The sequence below is a fragment of the Ammospiza nelsoni genome, chromosome 2 (genome assembly GCF_027579445.1).
Source record: "Ammospiza nelsoni isolate bAmmNel1 chromosome 2, bAmmNel1.pri, whole genome shotgun sequence".
Lineage (NCBI taxonomy): Eukaryota > Metazoa > Chordata > Aves > Passeriformes > Passerellidae > Ammospiza > Ammospiza nelsoni.
In genome coordinates, this window is record NC_080634.1 from 118,621,809 (window position 1) to 118,633,869 (window position 12,061).

Here is a 12,061-nt window from a genome sequence, read left to right on the forward strand (position 1 = left end):
AAAGAAAGAAAAAGAGAGAGAAAGAAAGATTTGCTGTCTGTGCAGATCAATGGCTTCACCCAAGCTGTCCCACAGCTGAGGCTCAGGGAACTCCAGGAAGCAGCAAACCATGGCATTTATTCCTGTTTGAAGGGTTTGATCAATGCCATATTGGTTTGCAATGCTTTAAAATGCCCTTAACATTTGAAAAGCAAGAAATGATGTGCCAGGTACTGCTGCCCACCTTTTCCCAGCATCCCTTCAGTCAGCTCTTGGGTTTGGGCCAAGCCAGGCCTGAGAAATGCAAGTCACTGGTTGAGCTGGACACCAGTGAGAGAGAACACTTCAGGAAGGCAGGAAAAAAAAACATTTGAAAGCTTCAAACAGTCCCATTTTCTCCACACGCTGCTGGATTTGGTGTGGATGGGGACGAGCCCCTGCATTAAATCAGTTTATCCCACTGGGAATTCTCCACTGAGCTCACTTACTTCGGGGTTCCCGAGGTCCATCCACTGTGATCTTGATGGCTCTGTGGTACGTGGCTACTTGGGGAGGGTTTGTGAAGACAGTGATAGTCAGGGTGAAGCTTTTCCCTGCAACAGGAAAAGAGAAAATGTTAGTGAGCAAAAAAAATTAAATAAAAATATGTCTATAAATAAGGCCAACTTTCAATAGAAATGTGAAAATTCAATAGAGATAGCTCCATAAATACAGCAACGTTTCAAAAGAAATTTCAATAGAAATGTAAAAATGAAATAGAAATAGCTCTATAAATATGGCAAAATTTCAATAAAAATTTCAATAGAAATGTAAAAATGAAATAGAAATGGTTGTATAAATAAGGCCAAATTTCAATAGAAATTTCAATAGAAATGTAAAAATGAAATAGAAATGGCTCTATTAAAAAGGCTGTATTTCAATAGATATTTCAATAGAAATTTCAATAGAAAGGTAAATAGAATGCTAAATGGAACATTTATCTTCTATTTATATAGATATTTGAAATATTTAAAAATATTTATATATTTTATAAATACAAATGTAAAAAATAAACAGAAATAGCTCTATAAATAAGGCTAAATTTAATGAGAAATTTCAATAGAATATTAAATAGAAATGTAAAAATTAAATCCTTGAGTGTTGAGAAAAGCAAACTCCTCATTTCTGGTAGAGCTCGAACACCCTGCAAGGCACTGAAAGGTTTTATGGGGTGTAGAATGCTGGTGCTGGATCCATTCCCTCCATGGCAACTGCTCAAAGCTTTCGGGGAAACAAAATTAATTTATATTTAAATCATCTACGCTCTGTTTGTAACAAAAAAAGGCGGTTACCCCTAAGAGTCAGGGTTTATCTGATATTCCTGCCTCTGCTGTGTTACCTGGGCTTTCTAAAGGGAGGTGGTTCAGGGAGGTTGGGAAATCGTGGCTGGCTTTTCCAAAAGTGCCACGGGACTCTGAGCAGCAGCCCTTGTTCAAACCACACCGAGGTGGGCGCTCACATCCCCAGGCAGGCGGTGAAACCCCCACACTCTGTGGCTGAGGCCAGCAGGAGATCAATTCCAGCTCTGAAAATCAGCTGCTACTGCAATGCCGAGAAAGAAGGGAATGGAAAAAAAAAAAAAAATAAAAATCCCTACAGCTCATCCACAGGGAATTAAAATATTTTATGAAGCCACAGCAGAGGACAAGGCTCAGTTTCTCTATTATTCAGCAAGAAAATTGTGGAGGCCTTTTCCAAGTTCTGTGCACAACATGGCTCTGTTTTGGGAAAAGTTCTGCTACCCTGCTGGTTACTGAGAATTCCAGACTTTCTGTGCTGCCCGGCACTGACCCCCAGAGAACACTGCACTGACCTGAGGGGCTGGAGAAGCTTCCAGAATGGAATGACAGAGCTGGGATTGTGGGTGTGCAGTTTGAACAGAAGTGTGTGATATCACAGGGTGGGAAACTCAGAGTTTCAGGGTTTAGAATACAGGAATAGACAGAAAGCAAGATGGAATTTTTGGGGTGGAGGCTGCTCCTTCTTCTCCACCTCCTTCTCCATGGGTTTGGGTGGTTTTGTGTCATTGGATAAAAAGTCCCCATTGTGGGCACGGGTGGTTGGGTATTGGGTTAAAAGTGGAAATAATTGAGGTGTCATTTCTCAATTGGACAGTTTATCCTTCAAAGGCCTTGGAGAGAGAGACAGGGCTCCATTTTTAGTTTGTTGGAGTGAAGCGCTGCAGAACTCAGGGTTTGTGAGATTGCAACAGAGATAAGAACTGATAAACATCTGAGCCCCAACAAGAAATCCCCTCTCACACATTTAATCCCAACCTTGGCAAAAAAAAAAGAAGATAAAACCCAACACCATCCCTGCATTTACTCCTGGCATTTGCGGAAGAGCAGGAATAACACTCGGCACCTTCGGGGAGACCTCAGCTGATGGTGTTGGCCTTGGCAGCAGTGAAAACTCTGCCTGGCAGCAGCTGCAGCATCTTTATCTCAGCAGGGACTCGGGATCAGGGACCTCTGGGGTCAGCCAGAGACACCGGGGACACCACCCCGAGAGGGGAACCAGGAATTGCTGGGAGGAAATTGAGGCTCTTCCTCCCTCGCCCTCATTTCACCACCTGGCCCCAGCCCCAGCGAGGAATTTCTTCCCTTCCACACAATTTCATTGTTGGCTTCAGTTAGGCCTATAAATAAGGCTAAATTTCAATATAAATGTAAAAATTAAATAGAAATAGGTCTAGAAATATGGCCAAATTATCAAAAGAAATTTCAACAGAAATGTGAAAATGAAATAGAAATACGTCTATAAATAAGGCCAAACTTCAATAGAAATGTAAAAATTCAATAGAAATAACTCTATAAATATGGCCAAATTTCAGTAGAAATGTAAAAATTCAATAGAAACAGGTCTAGAAATATGGCCAAATTTCCAAAGAAATTTCAATAGAAATGTGAAAATTAAATAGAAATAGTTCTATAAATAAGGCCAAAATTCAATAGAAATGTAAAAATTAAATAGAAACAGGTCTAGAAATATGGCCAAATTTCAAAAGAAATTTCAATAGAAATGTGAAAATTAAATAGAAATAGTTCTATAAGTAAGGCCAAATTTCAATAGAAATTTCCATAGAAAGGTAAATAGAATGTTAAATACAAATGTAAAAATTCAATATAAATAACTCTATAAATATGGTCAAATTTCAATAGAAGTGTGAAAATTAAATAGAAATAGTTCTATAAGTAAGGCCAAATTTCAATAGGAATTTCTATAGAAAGGTAAATAGAATGTTAAATAGAATATTAAATACAACTGTAAAAATGAAATAGAAATAGGTCTAGAAATATGGCCAAATTTCAAAAGAAATTTCAATAGAAATGTGAAAATTAAATAGAAATAGCTCCATAAATAAGGCCAAATTTCAATAGGAATTTCTATAAAAAGGTAAATAGAATGTTAAATAGAATATTAAATACAAATGTAAAAATTCAATAGAAATAACTCTATAAATATGGTCAAATTTCAATAGAAATGTAAAATTTAAATAGAAATAGGTCTATAAATATGGCCAAATTTCAATAAAAATTTCAATAGAAATGTGAAAATTAAATAGAAATAGTTCTATAAATAAGGCCAAATTTCAATAGGAATTTCTATAGAAAGGTAAATAACATGTTAAATAGAATATTAAATACAAATGTAAAAATGAAATAGAAATAGGTCTATAAATAAGGCCAAAATTCAATAGAAATGTAAAAATTCAATAGAAATAACTCTATAAATATGGCCAAATTTCAGTAGAAATGTAAAAGTTAAATAGAAATAGGTCTATAAATATGGCCAAATTTCAAAAGAAATTTCAATAGAAATGTGAAAATTAAATAGAAATAGCTCCATAAATAAGGCCAAATTTCAATAGGAATTTCCATAGAAAGGTAAATAGAATGTTAAATAGAATATTAAATACAAATGTAAAAATTCAATAGAAATAACTCTATAAACATGGCCAAATTTCAGTAGAAATGTAAAAATGAAATAGAAATAGGTCTAGAAATATGGCCAAATTTCAATAAAAATTTCAATAGAAGTGTGAAAATTAAATAGAAATAGTTCTATAAATAAGGCCAAATTTCAAAAGGAATTTCTATAGAAAGGTAAATAGAATGTTAAATGGAATATTAAATACAAATGTAAAAATGAAATAGAAATAGCTCTATAAATGGGATTAAATTTCAGTAGAAATTTCAGTAGGAATTTCAATAGAAATGTAAATAGGATATTAAATAGAAATGTAAAAAATTAAATAGAAATGGCTCTATAAATAAGGCTAAATGTAAATAGAAATTTTAATAGAAATGTAAATAGGATATTAAATAGAAATGTAAACATGAAATAGAAATAGCTGTATAAGCAAGGGTAAATTTCAGTAGAAATTTCAATAGAAATATCAGAAGAAATTTCAATAGAAATGTAAATAGAATATTAAATAGAAATGTAAAATGAACTGGGATCTTCTTTCTTTCCGAAATAAAATTCTCTGTAACACTAAATACAACACCTAGACCATTAAAACAGAGAGAGAATTTTAAAATCTACTTTATTTACTGGACTAATCTGCACTATTTTGTACTGGACTAATCTGCACTATTTCCATCTGATTTCCAGTTTAGGGTTTGACACCTGCTGCTTTGCCAGAACACAGAATTAATTCATTGTGTCAGAAGGTTCTGGAGAAGTTCCTAGATAGAAAATAAATGCAGGAGAAACCCCAACAATAGTGAAGTGCAGTGAAATATGACCATAATTCCAGTCTCTAAAACCAGAATAAAGAAGAAGAGGAAGAAATCCACAAGGATTCTCCAGTCCAGCACTCAAGTGAACGGTCTGGACAGGGATGTTCCTCCTTTCCAGAATGTAGTTCACTGTATGACTAAATACAACACCTAGACACTAAAACAGAGAGAATATTAAAAATATATACTTTATTTACTGGACTAGTCTGCAATATTTCCATCTTGCTTCCAATTTAGTTTTTTTTTTTTTTTTTTTTTTTGTCAACTGCTCTGCTAGAACACAGCATCAATTCAGTTCTTTAGGAAGTTCTGGAGAGGTTTCTATATAGAAAATAAATGCAGGGAAAACCCCAACAACAACGGAGCAAAACGTTGCCATAATTCCACTCTACAAGACCAGAATAAAGTAGAAGAGGGACCTGATTTTGTTTTTTTTTTTTTTTTTTAATATTTTTTCCAGAACAGACTTAACCAAGCCCACGTGGGGGAGTGCCATGGGCTGGCAGAGCAGGAGGACACTTGGGTGACACTTGTGCTCGTGAACCACATCCTGGTTAACCACAGCCCCGTGAACCACAAACCTGGGTCACTGCTGCTCACCACAATCCCACCTGGCTTCTGTTCCCTGCTCCTTCTGTCCCCTCTCCATCCAGCCTGACTGAGTGGTTTTGTCCTTCCTGGATTATTCATCGTTTATGGGGCTGGTTAACGAAGGTTGGATGGAGGGATTGGGAGTTTAACGTGGGGTTTGTGGCTGTTCCTGGTTTGGGATGACAGCAGGGCCGTAAACATCTCCTGGGTTTTATGTGTCATGATACAAATTTTATTTCCAACGACACAATAATACACCCGGGGTTGCTGCACACACGGATTGCCCAAAACTGAGTCAGGCACAGAGGACCTGACCTCGCTGGTGACTGGAAAAAGGGACCAAAAACCCACAAAAGTCATCCTGAAACTCTGGCCTTGGGTTCTTGGATTCTTGGGCTCTTGACTCCCTTGTTTGGGTGCCTCCAAAAGTCACACTGAAAGTGTCACAGCAGTGACAGAAACCAGCACCGTGAGCTAACATCAAATTCTGAGAGCCTCTGGGTTCAACATTCCCATAAATTGATGGAAAACCACCCAGAAATCAGCACAGGGCTGTGTGGATGGAAGCCAATTGTTCTGGGGTCATTCTGGGAGCCTCCGATGAGGATGAAAGGGGTTTTGGGGTGCAAGAGCCACTTCAGACCCCATTTCTCTCTACAACTATCCCTGGTGGCTCCTGGTACAGGGCCCTGATGGGCACAAGGATGGAAATCCCCAAAGGTGGGACAGGGTTTGACTTTGGAAACCCTTCCCACGGACATCAAGGTCTCAAATGTGTGAGGGCACAGCCCAGGATTCACTGCTCCCATCAGCTCTTCCCTCCAAACCAGGCCAGGAAAAATCCCTTGGGAATGTTTGTTATTGCAAGAGGTGCAAGGTCAGAGCCCTTCCAGAAAAAGCAGTGATGGGAACAGGAGCAGTCCTGGCTGGAATACAAAGCTGAGGCTGGAAATATCACCTGGACACTCTCTTGGGGGGGTTGGTAGAGACTGGACTTCAAAAATGCCTTCAAGTGTCACTGATTTGGGAGCTGAAGTCATGGAATTCCAGAATCCCCAGGGCTGGCAAAGCCCTGCCAGCCCATGCAGTGCCAGCTGTGCCCCATGGGCACCTTGTCCCCAGCCCAGAGCACTCAGTGCCACCTCCAGGGGACACCTGCAGGGATGGGCACTCCACCACCTCAGATGGATTCTGAGTTGTCCCCACATTTATAGGATTGCTCAGGAGGTCCCTTGAGACTGGGCAAAACTGAGAGAACTTCAGAGGAGAACAAAGCACGAAGTTCAAGAGGGAACGGCCTCAGGCTGGGCCAGGGCAGGCTCAGCTGGGACAGCAGCAGCAATTTGCCCATGGAAAGGGAGCTCAGGCCTTGGCAGGGGCTGCCCAGGGAGCTTTGCAGTGCCCATCCCTGCAGGTGTGCCCTGGAGGTGGCACTGAGTGCTCTGGGCTGGGGACAAGGTGCCCGTGGGGCACAGCTAGCACTGCATGGGCTGGCAGGGCTTTGCCAACCCCAGGGATTCCATGAAAAGGGAAGGAGACATTTCACAGAATTCCCAGAATCCCAGGGTTGGAAGAGACCTCCAAGACCATCGAGTCCAAGCCAGCCCCAACAGCTCCACTGAACCCTGGCCCCCAGTGCCACCTCCAGGCTTTGTGAAACAAACCCATTTCAGGGGAGGGAAACCCATCCCTGGGTGTTTGTGCCCAGGGCTGTCTCCAGCATCCACCTCCCCCTACCCTGGCCAGCAGGAGCTGCAGGTGGATGAGGCCAGGAGCACAAATCACCCCAGCTGGGCATCTGGAGGTGCCCAAGGAGCACCTGGAGGTGGCACTGAGCGCTCTGGGCTGGGCACAAGGTGCCCACGGGGCACAGCTGGCACTCCGTGGGCTGGCAGGGCTTTGCCAGCCCCGGGGATTCTGGAATTCTCTGATATTGTCCCTTCAACCCAGGCCTCTCCACGATTCCATGATCAGCCTCCAGGATCAAAGCCTCTGCCCGTTCCCTGTGCTGAAATGCAGGAATTTGGAGCTCCATTCCAGGTCCAGCCCCCTCCAGCAGGATCCCAGGGGTCTCCAGGAGCTCCCTGCAGAGCTCCAGAGGGAGCAGGAGGCTCGTGAGGCCCTGGGAATGTCCGGGAGGAACCAAGGGCATGTCGCAGACATTTCTCCACAGAAATCCTTTCTTTCAGATTTCTGCGTCTTTGGGAGGCCAGAGGCCCCCGAAGAGAAGGTAAACAATTATTATCAGCTGCTGGGGAATGCAATAGGATTCACCTTGATTGGCTCATTTTCTATGTTTATAATCAAGAGCCAATCACCAGTTCAAGCCAGGGGACTGAGTCCTTGGCCACAACTTTGTTGTAGATTCTTTCTATCTCTTCTTAGCTTAGCTAGCTGCTCTGCAAAACCTCTCTCTATATTCTATTAGTATAGTAATAATGTATTATATATAATATATTAATAAATTCAGCCTTCTGATTCAAGAAACAAGATTCACCGTCTCTCTCTCACCAGCAGCGACCCACACAGGACGCTGTAATAAGGGCAGGACACGAATCCTGGGTGACACCACGGTCACATGAAGCTCCTGTGTCCTGCCTGAGTCACCCCTGGGCGCTGTCACCACCAGCTGGGGCTGCGGCGGGGGAGGAACACTTCTCATAAAAGTGGCTGCGTGGGCAGAGGGAGAAGGGAGTGAGAAATGTTGGGAAAACAGACAGAATCTCTAATTAATCTCTGATTAATCTCCAATCTGCAGATGTACTGCAGATTTGTGCAGTAAATAAATAAAAGTGTTTTAAAAGTAAAGTATATTTTTTAATTTCTCTCTCAGTTTTAGTGGTCTAGGTGTTGTATTTAGTATTTAGTGTGTTTAGTGATACAGGGAATTGTATTTTGGAAAGAAGGAAGATCCCTGTCCAGATCCTAGATCCATGTCCTTGAACCTCTCTATTTTTAATATTCTATTTTGATCCTTTGAAAAAGCCACTGAATCCAGGGATGAAGGGTCATCCCACTGGGAACAGGAAAAAATGGAGTGGAACCTTCAGAAATTTGGCTGTGGAGAGGGAGAGGGAGAAAAAGGCAAAGAGATGAGGTTGGTGTCATCACTGCCTTTTACTTTTGGGCTTTGTTCTATAAACCTTTGTGCCATTAAATTTGGTTTGGTGGTTTGGGTTTTTTTTTAATTTTTCTTCTAAAAAAATCATTACAGTAAATTATTAAAGAAAAAGAAGGAGAAAAAGAAGAAGGAAAGCAGCCAAGAATGTCTGTGCTGACAAGGACAAAAGACATAGGTGGAAAACTATGAAATGTAAGGCCCAAATGCAACTCAAATGACATTAGAGACGTTTCTATTCTATTAGGGAGAGAATTCCAGGTTCTAGGAAGAAGCAGGATGATTTTATTTCAGAGGTTTTTATCCATTTTCTACCTTTTAGCCCCTTTGTATCACTATTAAACCACACTAAATGATCGATTTCCCCCATTTTTCTGGCTCCTCCCAGCATCTCCCCGGCTCTCTGCACTGAAGCATCTCCAGGATGCCATCCACACATCCCATATCCATTCCCAAACGTCACCTCCCAGACACTGGGGCCGTTTTTTTGCTGGTTCTTATCTCTGAGCCCTCCAAATCAGATCAGTAAGTTGAGGAGGGCTGAAATCACTTTACTCTTCATGAACTAACAGCTGCTCATCCTGGGAGTAAAAAGGTTTTTTTTGCAGGTGTTCAAAGCCTGCACGAGGCAAAATTCTGTGCTCAGGTGGCGGCTTTTTTTTCTGCAGCCACCAGTGAGTTTGGCACAGAATAAAACTTTGCCTCTCATGTTTGATTTGGTGCTGTTTCATCAGAAGAAAAAAAGAAAAACCAAAAAAAAAAAAAAAAAAACCAAAAAAAACTGCAGCTGAAGCAAGAGGCGTAACAAAAAAAAAAAAAAAACAGAACATGATTTGTTTACCAGCAGCACCACAGATGCCACTGGATTTAAATATGAAATAAAGCTGTTATTCACCTCAGCTCTAGAGGATTTGTAAATTTGTAAATTGTCACCACCGCAGGCCAACGGTCCAAGCACCCAAATGACGCTGGTGGCCCCAAAAAAAAATCCACCAGGGAGAGCTTGGAGCTTTTTCCAGGGCCTAAAGGAGCTCCAAAACAGCTGGAGAGGGACTGGGGCCAAGGGATGGAGGGGCAGGAGTGGTTTGGGATGGAGGAGGGCAGGCTTGGGTGGGATTTTGGGAAGGAATTCCTCCCTGTGAGAGGGGGGCACAGAAAAGTTGTGGCTGTTCCATCCCTGGCAGTGCCCAAGGCCAGCTTGGAGCCCCCTGGGACAGTGGCAGATGTCCCTGGGTGATTCTGAAGGTCCTTCCCAACCCAAAGCATTCCATAACTCCAAGAGAATGTATCAGTCACAGGGGAAATGGAGCTCTTTGTGGATTTTATGGGGTTTTTTTTCAGGTTTAAGCACATGAAATTTGGGAAATCCAGCCCCTTCCCTCCTGCCAAAGCAGGACAAGCCTGACCTTGGGAGCATTTCAGTGGCAGATGGGACAGTGGCCGATGTCCCCGGGTGATTCTGAAGGTCCTTCCCAACCCAAACCATTCCCTGACTCCAAGAGAATGAATCAGTCATGGGGGAAATGGAGCTCTTTGTGGATTTTATGGGGTTTTTTTTCAGGTTTAAGCACATGAAATTTGGGAAATCCAGCCCCTTCCCTCCTGCCAAAGCAGGACAAGCCTGACCTTGGGAGCATTTCAGTGGCAGATGGGACAGTGGCCGATGTCCCTGCGTGATTCTGAAGGTCCTTCCCAACCCAAACCATTCCCTGACTCCAAGAGAAGTGAATCAGTCCCAGGGGAAATGGAGCTGTTTGTGGATTTTATGTTTTTTTTTCAGGTTTAAGCACGTGTCAAACTGGAAATTTGGGAAATCCACCTCCTGCCAAAGCAGGACAAACCTGACCTTGGGAGCATTTCTCACTCCAGGAAGTTCTCTCAGTGTTTACACAGCAGCTCCTTCCCCAGATGAAATCTCCAGCACTCTAAATCAATAAAGGTTTTGTTCTGGATTTCTATGGGGCCAAAAAGGGTCCTGCTGCAAACTGGAGCTCACAGAAATATTGGATTTTTTTTTTTTTTTTAATAAAGATGGAAAAGCAGCTCATTCCTGCAAGGACATGGTTGATCCTGGCTTTTCCCTCTTCCTTTCCTCTCCAACTCCCAAATCCTGAATTTTTTTCCACAATAATGCTGGAAAGTCAGGGACATGGCTGGTTCTGGATTTTCCATTTCCTTTTCCTTCCCAACTCCCAAATCCTGAATTTTTTTTCCACGATAAAGCTGGAAAAGCAGCTCATCCCTGCAGGGTTATGGCTGGTGCTGGCTTTTACCTTTTCCTTTCCTCTCCAACTCCCAAATCCTGATTTTTTTCACAATATTTGTGAGAAAGCAGCTCATTCCTGCAAGGACATGGCTGGTTCTGGATTTTCCATTTCCTTTTCCTTCCCAACTCCCAAATCCTGAATTTTTTTTTCCACAATAAAGCTGGAAAAGCAGCTCATTCTTGCAGGAACATGGCTGATCCTGGCTTTTCCCCTTCCCTTTCCTCCCCAGCTCTGTGCAGCACCCACACCCCAGACATGCCCTTCACACTCTTTTCCTCCCGTTCTCCACATTTTTTTTCCTGGCCAAAAATTCCAATTTTGGCCTGGAAAGCAGCAGAGATGCTGTGGCATTGCCAGAAGGTTTTGTCTTGGGGTGGAATCCTTTCAATTCTTTTGGTGAAATCAAAGTAACAGCGCTCAGCCAAAATGAACCAATTATTTTGGCACTTTTAACCTCAGGCAACACAGGAATTACATTGAGCAACCCAAATTACATCACTGAAATCAAGTAAGAGAGACATTGCCAGGCTCAGCAGGCACCCAGATTGAATTTGAATTTATCTGGGTGATAAGGGAAGTCCCTGTCACTCTTAGGGAGATTTTCCCTGATCATTTGCTTCTTTCAGAAGTCAAAAATATCATCCTGAGCTGCAGACATAAAATATTGACTCAGGCAGATGTGGGAGCTGCTGCTGCTCTTGGTGTTATTTTCCATTTTTTTGTTATTTCTGTTACTTGTTTGTTGTTTTCCCGTGGTTTGCTATTATTTTAATTATATTATATTTTAATTATATTATTTATATATTACTTAATTATGTTATATATTTAATTATATTTCCATTTGTTTAATTTCCATCATTTTCAAATCAATACAACCCAGGCCCTGAGTTTTGCTGCTACCTGGGATTTCAGTTCCTTGGAGGAGAGGTGAAAAGGCTCCCAAAGAATGTTTGGGAGGAGTCTCAGGGAGATGCAGGTTCCATGGAAAGAGGAAAATGAGAAAAATCAGCATGGGCAGGAGGCTGGGGCCGCTACCTGGGGATGAAAAGGCTCTGGGGAATCCTCAGAGGAGTTTTAAGTGGATGCCAGGATACCAAAAAAAGCACAAATATCTTGGGAAGCTCCCCTGGAGGAGTCTGGGGCTGCTCCCTGAAATCTCAGCTCCCTCAAGGAGGTGGGAGGTTGGTTCTAAAATCACTTTTCCCCTTTTTTCTTGTGCTGCAGCGGCACCAACAATCCAACCCTTCCCTCAGAGAAAGGATGGGATGAGCACCCAGCATGCCAAAAGGGGTCAGTGCCAATTCCAAGCCACATTTCTGCCC

General features: G+C 42.0%; 1 protein-coding gene across 1 annotated transcript in view; it reads right to left on the reverse strand.

Moving 5' to 3' along the window:
* Positions 1-12,061, reverse strand: part of RUNX1 (RUNX family transcription factor 1) — a 204,719-nt gene that overhangs the window by 64,502 nt on the left and 128,156 nt on the right. Inside the window, exon 5 of the mRNA XM_059466285.1 lies at positions 468-572. Within this exon, the coding sequence (XP_059322268.1) occupies positions 468-572 (105 nt within the window). The remainder of the gene's footprint in view (positions 1-467; positions 573-12,061) is intronic.